Raw genomic sequence first — 18,815 nt, forward strand, 5'->3', positions numbered from 1 at the left:
GTGGATTTTTGCTAGGTGGTAGGGAAGCAATAAATTGCTCCCAATTGAATCCATAAAAACCTGTTCCTTGCTTGTTCCTTGCAAGTGATATGGGTCATTTTTGGCCACCAAATGTGACACAGGAGATAATTTTTGTATACCCCTATTTGCTACCTTCTCCGGTCACCCCCTCCTGACAATTGCACTCTGTATGCTACATACTCCAGACCCTCTGTATTCTATGCATTACCCACTCCTGAACTATGCACATTATTCACTCCTGACCCCTGAACTATGCACATTATTCACTCCTGACCCCTGAACTATGCACATTATTCACTCCTGACCCCTGAATTAGTGCATTGCCCACTCCTGACCCCTGAACTATGCATTACCCACTCCTGACCCCTAAACTATGCACATTATTCACTCCTGACCCCTGAACTATGCATTGCCCACTCCTGACCTCTAAACTATGCACATTACCCACTCCTGACCCCTGAACTATGCACATTACTCACTCCTGACCCCTGAACTGTTCACATTACCCACTCCTGACCCCTGAACTATGCACATTATTCACTCCTGACCCCTGAACTGTTCACATTACCCCCTCCTGACCCCTGAACTGTGCACATTATTCACTCCTGACCCCTGAACTATGCATTAGCCACTCCTGACCCCTGACTGCCAAAATTTTAAAAAAATGGCGTGGGGTACCCCCAAAAATTCATACCAGACCCTTATCCGAGCACGCAACTTGGCAGGCCGCAGGAAAAGAGGAGGGGGGATGAGAGAGCACCCCCCCCCTGAACCAAGGAGACCCCCAGATCCCGTTCCTCTCCCCTGTGTGAAATGGTAAGGGGGTACAAAAGTACCCCTACCATTTCACAAAAAAAATGTCAAAAATGTTAAAAATGACAAGAGACAGTTTCTGACAATTCCTTTATTTAAATGCTTCTTCTTTCTTCTATCTTCCTTCGGTTTCTTCCTCCATCTTCTTCTGGTTCTTGTTCTTCTGGTTCTTCATCCAGTCTTCTCGTCCGACATCTTCATTTCATTTTCTTTCCTCGGGCCGCTCCACATCCACAATTGGATGAAATAAATAAATAACGGAGGGCGGGTGACCCCGCCTCCCTCTGACGCAGGGCGGGTGACCCCGCCACCCTCTGACGCACAGGGACTTCCCTGTGGCATTCCCCGTGACGTCAGAGGGGGGCGGGGAGACCCGCCCTCCATTATTTAAGAACTGTCAGAAGAGGAGAAGATTCACACAGCAGGAGCCTCCCATCCAATCGTGGATGCGGAGCGGCCCGAGGAAAGAAGATGAAGTGAAGACGGCGCAGCTGAGGAAGATGCCGGACAAGAAGACCGTATGAAGAACAAGAAGAACCAGAAGAAGAAGATGGAGGAAGAAACCGAAGGAAGATAGAAGAAAGAAGAAGCATTTAAATAAAGGAATTGTCAAAAACTGTCATTTTTAACATTTTTGACAGTTTTTTAGTGAAATGGTAGGGGTAAGTACCCCCTTACCATTTCACACAGGGGGGAGGGCCGGGATCTGGGGGTCCCCTTGTTAAAGGGGGCTTCCAGATTCCAATAAGCCCCCTGCCCGCAGACCCCCACAACCACCAGGCAAGAGTTGTGGGGATGAGGCCCTTGTCCCCATCAACATGGAGACAAGGTGTTCTGGGGTGCTACCCACTACACCACTGTGCTGCCATCCACTACACCACTGTGCTGCCATGTGGCGCATGTGCTGAGAAGGCCCGGCTGAAGGTCCGGCAGAACTGCCAGACCTTGCCAGGAAGAAGACACCCGTGCGCAGGAGTGACGTATCGTTGCTTCGGCCACTCACAGCCGCGAAACCCGGAAGACACGCCAAGGCAACATGTCAGCTCCCTCGGCGTGGATCGGGTGAGATACCGGCGCCTTGTTCTAAGGTGTGTATTTCATAATGAGCTAGTATGCGCTGCTTACTAGCTCATTATACCTTTGCCTTGCAGATTTTTTTTGTTTAAAAAAAAAAAAAAAAAGGGTGCGGGTTTACTACCGCTTTAAGTAAGAGGCAAAAAAAAAAAAACATAAAGCCCAACTTTACCTAATACTTCTAAAGCAGTTATAGCAACAGGTGTTTATAGGAATAAAGGTGGCAGTTATAAGCACCCCTAGCAGTGTTATTTGGTTTGTCCCAACTCCTTCAACTGCCATCTTTGATGGAAATCATGGCCTCCGACAGGAAGTAGAAAGATAACGGATCTACCGGCAGAGTCAGAAAAATAAGAAAAACGACAAGGTTAACCTCTGGAGTCCCCATTGCCATTTTACAACAGCGCCCATCTGAGCACCTCCTGTGGGTCCCGATGGGTTTTTGACAGCCGGGATCCAGCACTAAGCCCAGGAGATGAAATGATAAGGCTTTGGCCTCTCGATGCTTTTACAGATGACTCTATAGGAGAATGCTCTAAAAGCAAAATAAACACACAGAATGGTTCTATATTCTGTTTACATTGGGAGTGTAATGATGTCACAAGTGGTGTCAGGACACTCCCATTTCATACGGGGGGGGGGCAGATCTGTTCGAGCTCTGTTCTTCTTTCTGCAGCAATAGATCAATTCTACTTTCAGCCAGCAATAGATCACTATTAGAAGTTACCTTATACTGCATAGATACCTGGGGGGGGGGGGGGGTTGAGTCTCCACTGAATATTTCCAGACCCACCAAGAGAAAATAAAAAGTGTAGAATAAAAGTGTAAAAAAAACAAAAAACAAATGATAAATCTTACCATGCATCTACCAGTATCTCAAATCACAATTCCATGAGAAAGTCACGATTTTGCCAATTTGTGTCCATCCAACCTCAATGGTATACTAACACTTTATACAAAGGTTGTGTGCATCACATTGCAGTGTCAGAAGTAGAATAAAGCTCTCCTAATGTAAAATGCAGGATTTTCACTTTGGGCAAACAAATGCAGACTTTATTTATTTTTCAGGAAAAAGTATGGAAGTACGCAAACTACATAACCACTGAAAAGGGATATATTACAGGGAAAGGCTTACTTTTTTTTTTTTTACTATGTATTCCCAATAAAAGGTCAAGGAAACAAAAAAAATATGCGTATCCAAATTTTTCCAAATTTGTAGGATTATGACCACACACTCCGCACTTTGCAAGTTCACACGATATAACTGCAAGAGATCTGATTAGTCTTCGGAGATGAACAAAGGCTAGACACATAAATAAGATGAAGAGGACATCCAGTCTTCACCTGATGAAATCCCTAAGACTTGTGGCAAAACTGGATGAAACACAAATGGCCAGCTGGTCTTAAGTGGTACTTTCGAGCACATCCCATAAAAAAAAACAACAGCAACTTGGGTGTCGGAAGTCCTAAATCAGTTTATGAAGTGGCTTTCCCACTGAGCAGAGACTTCCCTACCTGGTGTCTCAGCTACAGACCTGGCTGCCAAGCCGTCATCCATGAGAGGAGGTGAAACATGGAAGGAGGTGGAACATATAACAGGAGGGGTGGGCCCAGCTGGAGCCCTCAAGATTGACCAATGTAGCAAAAGCCAGCAGACCCTGAAAAGATATCTCCAATTGACGCTTTGGTGGCTTGGCAAGATGCCACTTGACCACTATACAGTCTCCGGTACTGAGGCAGTGTTTTTTTTTATTTTATTTTTTTAAAAAGACTGCTTGGGAACACAGCTCAATTAGTGAATGATGCAAATACATTACACGTTCAATAAAGGTCCCACAAAAATGGATAAGTAGGAGAATCATAAAGGAACCATAGTTAAGTTATTGATGATTCTCCAAAACAATTGTCAAATTGTCTCCAGTGTGGACATTTGGGTGTGTAATGAGCCCTCTCTGGCTTGTAAAATTGTTGTCATATTTTGATGACCAAGATGGTCTCTTTAATATGAACCCACTGGTGTGAGCCAAGATCTGACTTCTGTGTAAAAGCTTTATCACACTCAGAACACTGATACGGCCTTTCTCCAGTGTGGGTCCTCTGGTGTATTTTAAGGGGTTCACTCGCAGTAAAAGCTTTGTCACATTCAGAACACTGATACGGCCTCTCTCCAGTGTGAATCCTCTGGTGTCTAATAAGGTCTTGCTTCGTTGTAAAAGCCTTTTCACATTCTGAACAAGGATACGGCCTTTCTCCGGTGTGGATCCTCTGGTGTTTGCGAAGGTGTGACTTATCTGAAAAATCTTTTTTACACACAACACACTGATATGGCTTCTCTTTAGTGTGGACCCTCTCGTGTAGGATAAAGTGGTCCTTTCTTGTAAAAACTTTCTCACATTGAGAACACTGATAAAGCTTCTCTCCGGTGTGAATCCTCTGGTGTGTGGTAAGCTTACTCTCAGTTGTAAAAGCTTTATCACATTCAGAACATGGATACGGCTTCTCTCCAGTGTGAATCCACTGGTGTGCGTTAAGCCTCATCTTGGATACGAAAGCTTTGTCACATTCAGAACACGGATACGGCTTATCTCCGGTGTGAATCATCTGGTGTCTGCTACGCTGTGCCCTTGATTTGAAAGCTTTGTCACATTCAGGACACTGAAATGGCTTCTCTCCAGTGTGAACCCTCTGGTGTGTGATAAAATTTGCTTTCAGCCTAAAATCTTTGCCACAATCTGAACAATGATACAGCTTCGCTCCAGTGTGAATGCTCATGTGTAAGTTAAGAGTACACTTCTGTGTAAAAGCTCTGTCGCATTCGGGACACTCAAATGGCTTCTCTCCAGTGTGAATCCTCTGGTGGTTGATAAGATTTGACTTGCAAGTAAAAGCTTTGCCACATTCAGAACACGAAAACGGCTTCTCCTCCATTGTGAACCTGATGCGTGATAAACTTTCCCTTCACTGTAAAACCTTTATCACAATCCCAAAATGAAAAATCTTCTCGAATGACTTCTCTTGCGTTGGAATGGGTTGGACTTTACTATAAAGTAGTATTTAGAAAAACCAACATGGTGTTTTAATTAACCTGAAGAAAAAAAAAAAAAAAGAAGAAGGTCATAATTCTATGAATAAAGTTGCTTTCTATTTCTAAAATTTCATTGTTATATAAAGTATATCTAAAAGACATGTAGGGCAGGATGTAGAGAAAGTGACATTAGGGGGAAAAAAAAAAAAACGGCTGGGATTCCCCTCAATATTCATACTAGACCTTTATCTTTGATGAGGGTCTGGTATGAATTGTAAGAGAGATCCCCCCAAAATCCATAGCAGATCCTTATCTATGTCCACATCCTAGCTGGACAGAAAAAGGGGGATTAGCAAGCAGTCGCTCTCCACCTGAACTATGCCAGGCCACATGCCCTCAACGTGGGAAGAGTACTCTGCTAGAAGCCCCCTAGCAAAGCACCATGCTCCCATGTTGATGAGGACAAGGACCCTTTCCACATAACTCTGGTCCAGTGGTGTTATCAGAATCTGGAACCCCTATTTAGCCCCCCCATACATATACATGTAAAGAGTACATAGTATGCCAGGGTACTCATTTACAAGAAAAAAAGTGGAATAGCAAATAAGAACACAATACCGATAAAAAACTCCAAACAACAAGAAACCCAAAAATAAATTAATCCAGTAATGTAGATCCCTCCGACATGCCGAAGAAAAACACGCTGACCACAGAAACTTTCCACTCCCAACAGGTTCTCATCACAAATGAGATTTCCCAAGCTGGTAGCTGAAGGTAAAATAAGGGGCTCCTAGGTGACCTTGTTGACTAGATTTCACCTGTGTCCTAGCAACCAGTACTAGAATGGAAGTTGACATTTAATTGCAGTAGGGACACTGTCAAAATTAAATTAGTTCTGGCTGCAGCAGAAGTTTCATGGGTGGGTGAACAAAATGGATGAACTGGCCGATATTTCAACCTTGTAAAGCGTAAAGAAAGTTCCAACAGAAGACCAGGCCTTACAGTTTTGAGACACAAAAGGCTGAGGATATAAAAGCCCAAAAAGTGCTTACTAGTGGAGTGGGCTTTACCAGGAAAATTAGTTACTTTGTTACACAGCTCATAGGCCTGCAAATCAATCTGTCCAATCCACTTAGAAATAGTGGATCTGGAACCTGAAAAACCTTTTTAGGTCCTTCTTAAATAACAAACAGGGAAAAAAAAAAAAAATAAATAAAAAGGAAGAGCAGTGGCCAATGGGAAAACCCCAGCCATCCCCACCACTTTCAGACAATAGGGAGAGATCTAATTAGGGTGAATTAGTGCCAGACACGGGGGGGGGGGAATGCAATCTCTTCATTAGGGTGAAAAGCAGAGACCAGTTTGGGTAAAAAAGGAGATTCTTGGTTTCATAACAACCTTGTGACCTTTTAATCAAAGTGATGTCCACAAGTAAGGTTACCAAATGGGAGAACAATGTCATGAATATGTCCCAAATACGTTAAAAATGTTGGCCTTTGTAACACCAACAGTACTAGCTTTAAAGTCTTACTTTTTTTTAACCACTTGCCTACTGGGCACTTTCACCCCCTTCCTGCCAAGGCCAATTTTCAGCGCTGTCACACTTTGAACAATTGTGCGGTCATGCTACACTGTAACCAAATTTATGTTTTATCTTTTTTCCCCACACAAAATAGAGCTTTTGGTGGCACTTAATCACTGTTGGATTTTTTTGTTTTGTTTTTTTTAGCAAAAAATAAGGAAAGTAGACCGAAGACAGAAGAAGACCAAAGAAGACCGAAGACAGAAGACGACCGAAGAAGTTTTTGTTTTTGTCAGTACATTTTGCAAATAAGTAATTTTTCTCCTTCACTGATGTGCGCTGATGAGTTGGCAGTGATGGGCACAGATATGCCACACTGGTGGGCACTGATAGATGGATGCGGCACTAATGAGCAACACTGATGGCAGGCACTGATGGGTAAAGGCTTGGCGTTACTGATGGGCACCGATAATCAGTGCCCCGATTACCTGTACAGATCTCCCCTGTGGAAGATGTCACTGATCGGCATGTCGCTGTGCCGCATCCACCTATCAGTGCCCACCAGTGCGGCATATCCGTGCCCATCAGTGCCAACTCATCAGCGCACATCAGTGAAGGAGAAAAATTAGTTATTTGCAAAATGTACTGACAGATAGGAGGAGAGCCAATCAACGGCACTTCCTTGTTTACATGTGACCAGCAGTAATTGGACACAGCCCATCACATGGGTAAAGAGCCACGTCATCGACTCTTTACTGAGATTGTGGTTGTGCCATGTCCTAGGAACATGCGTGGGCCCCAAATCGATGCACACCCACGGGAGCGCACAAGAGCGGTGGTTCTGGAGCGCCATCATATGACGCCATCCCAGAACGAGAGTGCATCCCGCCCACCATCATTTTACTATACAGTAGGTGGGAAGTGGTTAAACAAACAGGCGTATACTTACCTGTAATGCATTAAGGTAAAAATTGTTTTAGCTTTTAGAGGCACTTTAGCTTTCACAATTGGAGTGGGGCTGAATGGATTGGGGGGGCACCTGAAACCCCTTGAATGCAAGTACATAATATTAAATTAGTAGCAGGAGAATGTTGAAAAAAGGACAGACAGGGCAGATGTGACCCTTAATAGTTCTAAGGGCTAAATAGGTTTCTACCCCCAAACTAATGGAAATACACGATGTGGCACACCGAAAAAGCATATGGGAAAGCCCCCCAAAGTCTCACATCAGAAAAAACCTTCTGACGCCAATTCTGGGTATCGTTATGAGGTAAGTATTTCATAATGAGTTTGTATGCAATGCATACTAGCTCATTATGCATTTTTTTCGGAGGTTTACAACCTTTTTAAGCATGGTTGGGATAGACAGTGGTGCAACATATCACCCAAATGAGGGAAAGAATTGCTAAGGTGATGCCTCTGGAAAAGAAACATTTCCAATAGGCACAAGAAGCAGAGAAGGTTATCAAACCGGTCCACCAAGCTTAGACAACTCCAAGGTTGGGACTGTGCAGCTGTGCCCATACCCACAGTGGAGAGTATGTTCCTTGTCAGGTGGCAGGGGCAACTGGAGGTGGTAGAAAGGGTTGGTGAGGGAAGTTATAAAAGTACACCAACCTAAAAAATAAAAGCCTTGTCAAAACGTATCACTTGAATATAATAAATCCCTGGGAAGACATAGAGCAGGTAGCTGCCGTGGATGAGGTTAATTGACCCCTGTATGGGGTGGACCTAGTCCTAGTTGCCACCACCCTGTCTAAGCCACAAACACAGCAGGTAAAAAGAGTTTTTAAAAGGAAAATGGATAAATCTTTTCAGTACTGCCAGGTCTTACCGGGGTGCCCAATGTGAAGGTCAGAGTAAACCCCATCTCATTCCTGAGGCACACAGGAAAGTGGAATCAGAAAGTTTGCAAAATGCTTAAAAAAATAAATATCTATATCAATGAAGAGTTTCAGAACAAATAATTGAGCCCAATTGTGTTGATAACAGAAACCCAATGGGACTTGGTGGCTGTGTAATGATTTTAGCAAGCTCAACGAGGTATCAAAGTTTGATGCATATCGGATGCCCCAAGTAGATTAACTAAGAGAGGTTGAGACCAGCCCGGTAAACCTTGGACCTCACCAAGGAGGTACTGGCAGATGATACCTTTGACCAAAGAAGCCATAGATAAGATACCAATCTCCACTCTAGAGAGTCACGTCCAATATAAAAAAATTACCAGTTACACTTAGCGGTACCGGTGTTTCTAGGAAATCTTCCAGGACGGCACACCTGAGATGACGGGTCTCACCTGACAGGAAATACAATCAACAACAGAGTTTCAAAGGCCCCACCCTTCCCTCTGTCCCTCAGTTATGACAATGTATTAGCCCACAACAGTGCAAGAGGGTACATTCTGTGAGAATTGAACATCACCAACAATTAAGGGTAGGGAAGTAGGCCTGCCCTCCTGGAAGATTTCCTAGAAACACCATTACCGGTAAGTGTAACTGGTAATTTTCTCCAGTCATCTTCCAGGATGGCACACCTGAGACAAGAAGCTCAGGCCTACCTTAGGGTGGGACCACCGCCTGTAGGATTTTTCTGCTGAACGCCATGGTCCTGAGGTGACAACAGCTCCACCCTGTAGTGCCTCAGAAAGGTGTTTTGGCTCAACCATGTGGCTGCCCTGCAGATCTGGTCAATTGATGCGCCTGCCCTCTCTGCCCAGGAGGTCGCCAGTGATCTAGTCGAGTGAGCTTTAAGGTGAGCTGGGATTGGCTTACCCAAGTACTCGTAGGCCACCAAATCTGTTTTATCCACCTAGCTAAAGTCGGTTTGGAGGCCTGCAGACCCTTTCTCTGGCCACAGAAGCTAACCAATAAATGGCTGGATCTTCTAAAGCCTTTAACTCTCTCCAGATAGACAAGTAGATATCGTCTGACGTCTAGCAAATTAAATTCTCTCTCATTTTTGGGGTTCTCACAAAATGAGGAAAGTACAATATCCTGTGACCTGTGGAAATTTGAGGTCACTTTAGGCAGGTACAGGGGATCCTGTCTGAGGATTACCCTATCCTCTAGGAGCAACAAAAAAGGCTCTTTAATTGTCAGAGCCCGTAAGTCACCAACCCTCCTGGCTGTCGTAATTGCCAGAAGAAAGGCCATTTTAAAGGGAAAGGAATTTAACTGAAATCTGAGCCACCGGCTCAAAAGGCCCTTTAGTTAGGGCATCCAGTACCAGATACCAGGTACAAGTCTCACGGTGGAAACCTATTTGTCTTTACCGGGGTTACTCTTTCCCTGGCTAACAAAAATCTTTTAATGAGAGAGTTCAGAGCGAGTCTACTATCCAAAAACTCGGATAGGGCCATGACCTGAACCCTGAGAGTATTGACTGCCAAGCCCTGGTCAACCCCCTCCTGGAGGAAGTCCAGGACTGTCAGTATCATTTGGAGAGTGCCTTCTCTAGCTTGAGTCTAACGAGAAAAGACTTTCCAAACCTTAGCGTAAATCTGCCTGGTGACTGGCTTCCTACTTAGCAGGAGGGTATCAATCACCTTTCCTGAACACCCCCTATTCCTGAGGATCTCCCTCTTAAGCACCAGCCAGTCAGGGAAAGGAACCCTGGGTGAGGATATAGAACTGGTCCCTGACAGAGGAGATTGCATCTGGACGGGAGATTCAAAGGAGGGGCGATCGACCACCTCTTTAGGGTGGGGAACCATGCCCTCCTTGACCACCAGGGTGCGATTAGAATGAGACAACAGTCTGTCTGAGACAACTTTTGTAACACCTGGGGGATGAGTACCAAGGTAGGGAACGCGTATGCCAGGCTGAACCTCCAGCTCTGGGCTAGAGCATTCACCACCTGGGAGCCCTGTTCCCTGGCGAGAGAGAACTTCCGGACCTTTCTGTTCTTTCTGCAAGCAAACAGATCTGGCTCCGGTCTGCCAAAGTGTTCACTTACCTGCGAAAACGCCTCGCTGTTTAGCTCCCACACTCCCTCGTGAATAAGCTGCCTGCTGAGGAAGTCCACCTGTATATTGAAGGTCCCTCTTATATGGACCGCTGAAATTGAGAGGATTCTCCTTTCTGCTTCTTCTAGGATCTCCTGGGTTAATCTCATTAACCTCTGGGACCTTGTTCCTCCCTGATGGTTTAAGTAGGACACTGCCACCGCGTTGTCCGAGAAGACCTGTACTTCTCTACCCCAGATCTGGTCCCCAAAAACCTCTAAGGCTATTCCGACCACCAGGAGTTCCCTGAAATTGGAGGAGGCCCTGCTTTGACCCTGGTCCCAATGACCCTGGGCGCAGAGATCTCCTAAGTGAGCTCCTCATCCCCAAGCACTCACGTCGGTTGTCACGCTCAACAGATCTTGTTGGGCCCAGGACCGACCCCCCGACAGGTTGCTTGGACTGAGCCATCAGTCCAGAGAGTGTCTCTTACCTCCCCTGGAGGGAAACCCTTACATCCAGGGATTCCCTTCTCCTGTCCCAGGAGGAGAGAAGGAATCCCTGGAGAACCTGAGAATGGAGTTGGGCTCAGGGTACCGCTGGAATACATGATGTCATTACCCCAGTATTCTCATGATGGACCTCAAAGAGACCCTCCTGGGTTCGTGGAGAGTGGACACTGCCCCCGCACCCTTATGATCTTTTCCTAGGAAAGAAAAATCTTTTGAGCTAACGAGTCCACTAGGTATCCCAAGTACACCTTGGACTGCGAAGGGTCCAGGGAGGACTTCTCCCGGCTGATCATCCAACATAGGGATTCTAGGGTGGCCATCACCTTGTCCCGGTCTGACCGGAAATGTTGCAGAACTGGATTGGAAATAAGCATATCATCCAAATAAGGAATCAAGGCTACTACCTGGAGGTGAAGGAAAGAAACCACCTCAGCGAGAACCTTCATAAAGTTTCTCAGACTGGCCGCAAGGCCAAAGGGGAGTGCCCTGAAATGACAATGTTGGACACCCTGCCCTGACTGAACCGCAGACCGAAGAAACTTCTGGTGTTTCTGGGCAATGGGGACATGGAAATACGCATCCTTCAGATCTAGCGTGACCATGAAGAGAAAACGGACGTCGCCCCTGGGACTTTAAATGAGATGTTCATGGTGATCAAAGGATAAACGAGTGTAAAAGTCAAAATTGGTTTATTGAGAATAACAACATCATCTAATAACTTGTCAAAACAAAGGCTTCAGAGACTGAACGGTCCTCAATGCTGGGTTCTCTGCCTCTTCAGCTCCCGGGGGAGATGCGCTCTGCTGACCCCCACTTGGGTTCAGTCTCTGAAGCCTTTGTTTTGACTAGTAAGTATGGGATGATGGGTTCAGGCTCCTTGCTTTTGCCCAATCATAACCGATACTTTAATATATACTTTATCTGTTTCTTACAGACAGCAGATATGCACATCAGCCCCTGATGAAGCGAGGAAAGCTCGCGAAACGCGTCGGGTTAGAGATGTATCATGCATATCTGTATCACATGTATTACTATTACTATTTTATTATGGCTATGTTTTTGGGACCACAATGCAATGTTGCTGTTTTATGAATTTGTCTACCCATGCTCATGTCTGTTATTAGATGATGTTGTTATTCTCAATAAACCAATTTTGACTTTTACACTCGTTTACCCTTTGATCACCATGAACATCTCATTTAAAGTCCCAGGGGCGACGTCCGTTTTCTCTGCTATTTAGAGATGGAGGTGTTTCATGTTAGGGGTCAGCCCTCAGATTTTTTGTTCAATTAGCGTGACCATGAAGACCCCCCTGGAGATGCCTCCTGAGCATGTAAATGCTTTCCATACAGAATTTCTTGTACTGTAAGTACCTGTTCAGTTTCCGTAAGTTTATAATCAGTCGTAATTTGCCTAAGGGTTTCAGAACCACAAATATGTGAGAATAAATCCCCCTGCCAATCTGATTTGCTGGAACAGGGATGATGACCTCCTGCCCGCCAACTCCCAGACACTCTCCAACAGGCCCCTTGCTTTCTGTGGGTCTTTGGGGAGATAAGTAAGCACAAAGCTTGGAGGAAGGATGGACAGGAATTCCAACCTGTAACTCTCTTTTATGAGGTTTAAAATGTATGGGCTCTGAGTAATCTTGTCCCATTGCGAGAGAAATCATGAGAGCCTTCCACCAACCTTTAGGCTGGCATCATTTTGCTTCTTTGTTGGAAGGTTCAGGCCCGAAAAAAGGATTCCACCCTTTTGTTTGCCCTTTCGAACCCCCACATCCTACCCATCTCCTTCTTATGCTTAAAACAGTCTTTTGAAGGGGGGCCTCGAAATTTTTTTTTAACCTTGTCTTTTTTGGGTTTGGTTGGGAACTTTTTGCCCTTCTCTGTAGACCAGGATAGGACTTGCTCCAAACCGGTTCCGAAGAGCAGGGAGCCCTCAAAGGGTATACCGCAAAGACGTGACTTAGAGGTATAATCCCCATCCCAAGTTTTCACCCAAAGAACTCTCCTAGCAACGTTCAAGAGGGCTGCAGATTTTGCGGTCATTCTTACAGTTTCTACTGCTGCATCTGCCAGATAGGCTACCACCTTTTCGATCACCTCCTGGGAATCCAATACTTCCTTGGATTTGGACCCACGCGAGACATGGTCTACCAATTTACAGACCCATGCGTCCGCATTCCTGGCAACACAGGCGGAAGCCAATGCAGGCCCCATAGCTGCTGCATTGGCGTCCCAGGCCCTGCGCAGCAAGGTTTCTGACCTCCTATCCATTTGATCCCGGATGTTGCCAGAAACATCAAAGGAGAGGTCCAAGTGCTTAGATACCTGAGCTAGGGAAGCATCCAGCCACAGAACCTTAAATAACCTTTCCTCTTCCTCCTCTCTAAAGGGACATCTACGCTTCCACGTCTTGAGCCTAAGTACCTTTCGTTTTGGGTTCCTTCCACTCTTTCAGGATTATGTCCTTGAGAGATTGGTGGACCGGAAGGAACTTAGCTTGAGGTCTGCTCAGCCCCCTATACAATCTATCCTGAGCCGAGACCTGCGTGGATGGCTGCTGAATATCCACAAACATAGAATGCTTTGAGGAGGCCCTCCATGTCCTCGGCAGAGAAGAGGTGCCTTCTGTAAAGAACATAGCATATAGCATGAGGGACTCCATTTCAGTTCAAGGCGCCATTTTATGATTTTAAAGGAAAATTGAAAAACTCACATATGAGCTTAAGTTGAAACCCACACATGTTTGAACTGTTATCTATAGAATGTCTTTTCATGGTTATGTATGCATTTATATTTAGCCAGACTGAGGAGTTTGTCCTAATCTTATGTTTGTTCTAGATAAGCTAAATTCTTTCTTCACCATCTGTTTAAAAATACATAAAGTAAATTGTATAGAATGATGCAAGATTTTGTCTTATGACACCAGCTAATAGGTAAATATTAACTGAACCTATTTTCTTAGAAATGACACGCACAAGCTTAATAAACTCCTCCTGTCCCCTAGACGTGCATAAATATTCTTGTTCCCAGCAATAAAAATTAGATATCCTTAAGTGGACATTGCAAACCTGTCTCCTGTGTCACATTATTGATATCTCCGGGACTGGGAGTCTACGGAAGTCTTCCTGCATTACCTGAACATACTTGGGTGGTCCTAGAAGCCGAACTTCCCTACACCTTCCAGGCCCAGCTTCCTCACTCTGACTATCCTGGTCCAGATCTTCCCCCTCTTTTTGAGAGCTCTGCTCTGAGGCCTCTGCCTCCTCCTCATCAGAGTAACAAGGCACAGGCACTCCTTGGAACCCCCCTGCGTTACTCGTCGAGGCTCCTTACTGAGAGGGGGAGTCCTCCCTACAGGAAGGGGCCCTCCGCCTGCTGACTGGCCCCGACTGTAGATTTAAATGACTGGAGAGTTGCTAGAGTCTCGGATTGCAGAGCAAGGATCTCTTTCATGGCCTGTGCAGTTTCCTTGCTCGCTAATTTATGGATGAACTTGAAGCAAAAGGGCTTGGTGTGGTCCTACGGGAGTTTCTCATTGCAGTACCCACATCGCTTTAACCTGGAGGGGCCCTTGGACTTGGATCTACCGGCAGACCCCTGGGCAGGGCATTCTGTTTCTGTGGAAACACAAAGAATAATTACCCATTAGCTAGCCCCTTTAAGGTGTTCTGCGGGGGGTGAGGGAATAGGGCCACCCCTAACATTACGCCCCACAACAGCCGGGTAGACTCACCCCCTGTGGTCTCCTCAAGCGCTGGGGCCACACTTGGCCCATCCTCCTCCTCCATCCCTCCTAGGCTCTCTGACCGTGGGCGGAAGTATCGCCTTAGGCGGCTTTAGAAGGCACCAGGACCTTGGACCCCCGCTCCACCGCCTCTTTAGCGGTCGCTTATCAGTGCCGATCGCTGCCATTTTGCCGAAGCCTCCATCCCCGGAAATGACCTGGTGGAAGTGATGCTGTGCATGCGCTCTGCCCCTCTGCCCGGCATTCAGACCTGTGCATTAGCGCCGGCAGACACCGAACATGCCATGCCAGGGACCCCGCACGTCCAGGAGCTTCTCGTCCACCCCCCTCGGGCAGAAGGGGTGTGCAGAGCTACTCCTCCATCCCATCCACCACTATCAAGTAGGAGGAGAGAGTGGGAAGGTGGTCCCTGGAGTTCCGGACCTACCTTCACTATGTTCAGGGGCCTCCAGCTCTCAGGGGGACTCTTCTGAACCTGCTGCTCCCCCTGAGTACTCTTTGGGGACAATATCCCCCCTGGGAAAGGCAAAGCCTTACCAGACCCTGCATCCACCACTGGTCTGCCTAGGGTCTGATGCCCAGGGGGGAACCTCAGCCCCAGACCTCGGTCCGGGGGAAAAAAAATAAAAAAATGTTGCTGCATCTTCTGGGAAACACAATCAAGAACTGAGGGACAGAGGGAAGGGTGGGGCCATTTAAACTCTGTTGTTGATTGTGTTTCCTGTCAGGTGAGACCCGTCATCTCAGGTGTGCCGTCCTGAAAGACGACTGGAGAAAATAAAAATGCCATTTGGGTTGCATTCCGCCCCAGCTGCTTTTCAGATGGCAACGGATCAAATACTACGGGGGAGATTTACTAAAACTGTAGAGTGCAAAATCTGCTGCATAGAAACTAATCAGCTTCCAGTTTTGTCAAAGCCTAAAAGTGGATGTAAACCCTCCATATACCCAGTGAAGTAAACCGCCTTAGATGATACACAGAGATGAAACAAATCTCCCTACATATGACGGTGTCCCAGAACAAGAGCCCCACTGCCCCTCCGTCATATGACAGTGGGCGGGCGGCAACAAGTTAACTGAACAAACTGAAGTTAGAAGCTGGTTGGCTACCATGCACAGCAGGAGAGGAGTGTGGAGGGTATGACAGTGGGCAGTATGTACAGGAGAGGAGAGTGTGGAGGATATGACAGTGGGCAGTATGTACAGGAGAGGAGAGTGTGGAGGATATGACAGTGGGCAGTATGTACAGGAGAGGAGAGTGTGGAGGATATGACAGTGGGCAGTATGTACAGGAGAGGAGAGTGTGGAGGATATGACAGTGGGCAGTATGTACAGGAGAGGAGAGTGTGGAGGATATGACAGTGGGCAGTATGTACAGGAGAGGAGAGTGTGGAGGATATGACAGTGGGCGGTATGTACAGGAGAGGAGAGTGTGGAGGGTATGACAGTGGGTGGTATGTACTGGAGAGGAGTGTGGAGGGTATGACAGTGGGCAGTATGTACAGGAGGGGAGTGTGGAGGGTATGACAGTGGGCAGTATGTACAGGAGAGGAGAGTGTGGAGGATATGACAGTGGGCAGTATGTACAGGAGAGGAGAGTGTGGAGGATATGACAGTGGGCAGTATGTACAGGAGAGGAGTGTGGAGGGTATGACAGTGGGCAGCGAGGAGAGGAGTGTGGAGGGTATGACAGTGGGTGGTATGTACAGGAGAGGAGAGTGGAGGGTATGACAGTGAGCGGTATGTACAGGAGAGGAGTGTGGAGGGTATGACAGTGGGCAGTATGTACAAGAGAGGAGAGTGTGGAGGGTACAGGGCTGGACTGGGACAAAAATTTGGCCCTGGACTTCATCCAGACTGGCCCACTTTGACAGGTCTCTCTCATGACGGCTTGCCACCCAAGCCCCCCCCCACTAGCCATTAGCCGTTCTACATTATTTCTCTTATAGGCAGTACCAGTGGGGAAGCTAGACATTATTTCACCTGGGGCAAAGAATCAGTTTGGCGCCCCCCCCCCAATGGGACAAGATTAGGCAGGAAAGTGAGGCCGCCCTCCTTCCAGATCGTATGATGAGTTTCTCAGTGTTGACTCCTGAGCATCATGTCTGTATTCAGGCGCGCTGCATAACTAGCAAGGGAGAGGAGGTGAGCACTGCGGGGGGGGGGGGGACAGAGGACCGGAGGGAGGCAGCGGTCCACTGTCACTGAAATCGGCCCACTGAGCCATCGGCCCACCGGGAAACTCCTTGTAGTCCCAATGGCCAGCACATGCCTGGGAGGGTATGACAGTGGGCAGTATGTATAGGAGAGGAGTGTGGAGGATATGACAGTGGGCAGTATGTACAGGAGAGGAGTGTGGAGGATATGACAGTGGGCGGTATGTACAGGAGAGGAGTGTGGAGGATATGACAGTGGGCAGTATGTACAGGAGAGGAGTGTGGAGGGTATGACAGTGGGCAGTATGTAGAGGAGAGGAGTGTGGAGGGTATGACAGTGGGCAGTGAGGAGAGGAGTGTGGAGGATATGACAGTGGGCGGTATGTACAGGAGAGGAGTGTGGAGGATATGACAGTGGGCAGTGTGTACAAGAGAGGAGTGTGGAGGATATGACAGTGGGCAGTGTGTACAAGAGAGGAGTGTGGAGGATATGACAGTGGGCGGTATGTACAGGAGAGGAGTGTGGAGGGTATGACAGTGGGCAGTATGTAGAGGAGAGGAGTGTGGAGGGTATGACAGTGGGTAGTATGTACAGTAGAGGAGTGTGGAGGGTATGACAATGGACAGTATGTACAGGAGAGGAGTGTGGAGGGTATGACAGTGGGCAGTATGTACAGGAGAGGAGTGTGGAGGGCATGACAGTGGGCAGTATGTACAGGAGAGGAGTGTGGAGGGTATGACAGTGGGCAGTATGTACAGGAGAGGAGTGTGGAGGGTATGACAGTGGGCAGTATGTACAGGAGAGGAGTGTGGAGGGCATGACAGTGGGCAGTATGTACAGGAGAGGAGTGTGGAGGGTATGACAGTGGGCAGTATGTACAGGAGAGGAGTGTGGAGGGTATGACAGTGGGCAGTATGTACAGGAGAGGAGTGTGGAGGGTATGACAGTAGGCGGTATGTACAGGAGAGGAGTGTGGAGGATATGACAGTGGGCAGTATGTAGAGGAGAGGAGTGTGGAGGGTATGACAGTGGGTAGTATGTACAGTAGAGGAGTGTGGAGGGTATGACAGTGGGCAGTATGTACAGGAGAGGAGTGTGGAGGGTATGACAGTGGGTGGTATGTACAGGAGAGGAGTGTGGAGGGTATGACAGTGGGCTGTATGTACAGGAGAGGAGTGTGGTGGGCATGACAGTGGGCAGTATATACAGGAGAGGAGCATACACGTGTATCATTAATCACATGGAGGAAGAGCCGGTCACAGATGATTGATATGTCTATAGCAGGGACAGGAGCCCTGTACTATGAATAGGACATCCACATGACTTACCTGTGTGGTCTGACGTGGAGAAAGGTCCATGCTGTCTCTATGGTGGACGTGTGTTTAGTATGGATACTGAGAAGCTGTTGGAATCAGCTCTAAAATGGCTGAGAAACAGGAAAAGAATTCCCGGGACAGGAAGTGACACGGGACAGATTACCACAGAGGGTGCAGTATGGAGAGCAGACACTAGATGGTGCTGCTCCGAATAGCTGGAAAGCATAAACACAGAATAAGAAAAAGCAATAGGCTGAAAAAGGAAAAAGACAACAAGAAATGTGAAAAGACGAAAAAGAAAAAGGAAAAAGTGCATTCCCAACTGGGAATCCATGCTCTCCATACAGAACTGTTGAGGAACAACCAAAACATCAAAATAATAATATAACAAAGATAAATACATAAGAGAAGTGATTGGTGTGGGAGGTCAGGTGACTGGAAAGGAACAGACAACATAAAATGGAATTGTGTGAATGTCAGCAAGTTGTGTGTATGAAGAAAAGAAACAATGAAGGAAGAAGCAGAAATGAAGGAAATGAGGTTCTGGTAAGAAGCATGATAGTGACTTGGGTCGCCACCTCATCCCTTTAAAACCTGAGCACATATGAATTACACGGGTTCTGAGGCTGATTTAAGGCACCAAGTGAGTTTAATTACCACCTTAATCAGCCCCAGAATC

General features: G+C 46.8%; 1 protein-coding gene across 2 annotated transcripts in view; it reads right to left on the reverse strand.

Moving 5' to 3' along the window:
- Window positions 1-2,730: 2,730 nt before the first annotated feature.
- The window catches only part of LOC141126579 (uncharacterized), a 927,381-nt gene continuing 911,296 nt past the window's right edge, over window positions 2,731-18,815 (reverse strand). Inside the window, exon 10 of one of the 2 annotated variants that reach the window (XM_073612498.1) lies at window positions 2,731-4,827. In XM_073612498.1, the coding sequence (XP_073468599.1) occupies window positions 3,880-4,827 (948 nt within the window). In that variant the 3' untranslated portion in view covers window positions 2,731-3,879. The remainder of the gene's footprint in view (window positions 4,828-18,815) is intronic. The other variant, XM_073612499.1, reaches the window with a different exon arrangement.

Source organism: Aquarana catesbeiana, linkage group LG02, assembly GCF_042186555.1.
Source record: "Aquarana catesbeiana isolate 2022-GZ linkage group LG02, ASM4218655v1, whole genome shotgun sequence".
NCBI classification, from domain to species: domain Eukaryota; kingdom Metazoa; phylum Chordata; class Amphibia; order Anura; family Ranidae; genus Aquarana; species Aquarana catesbeiana.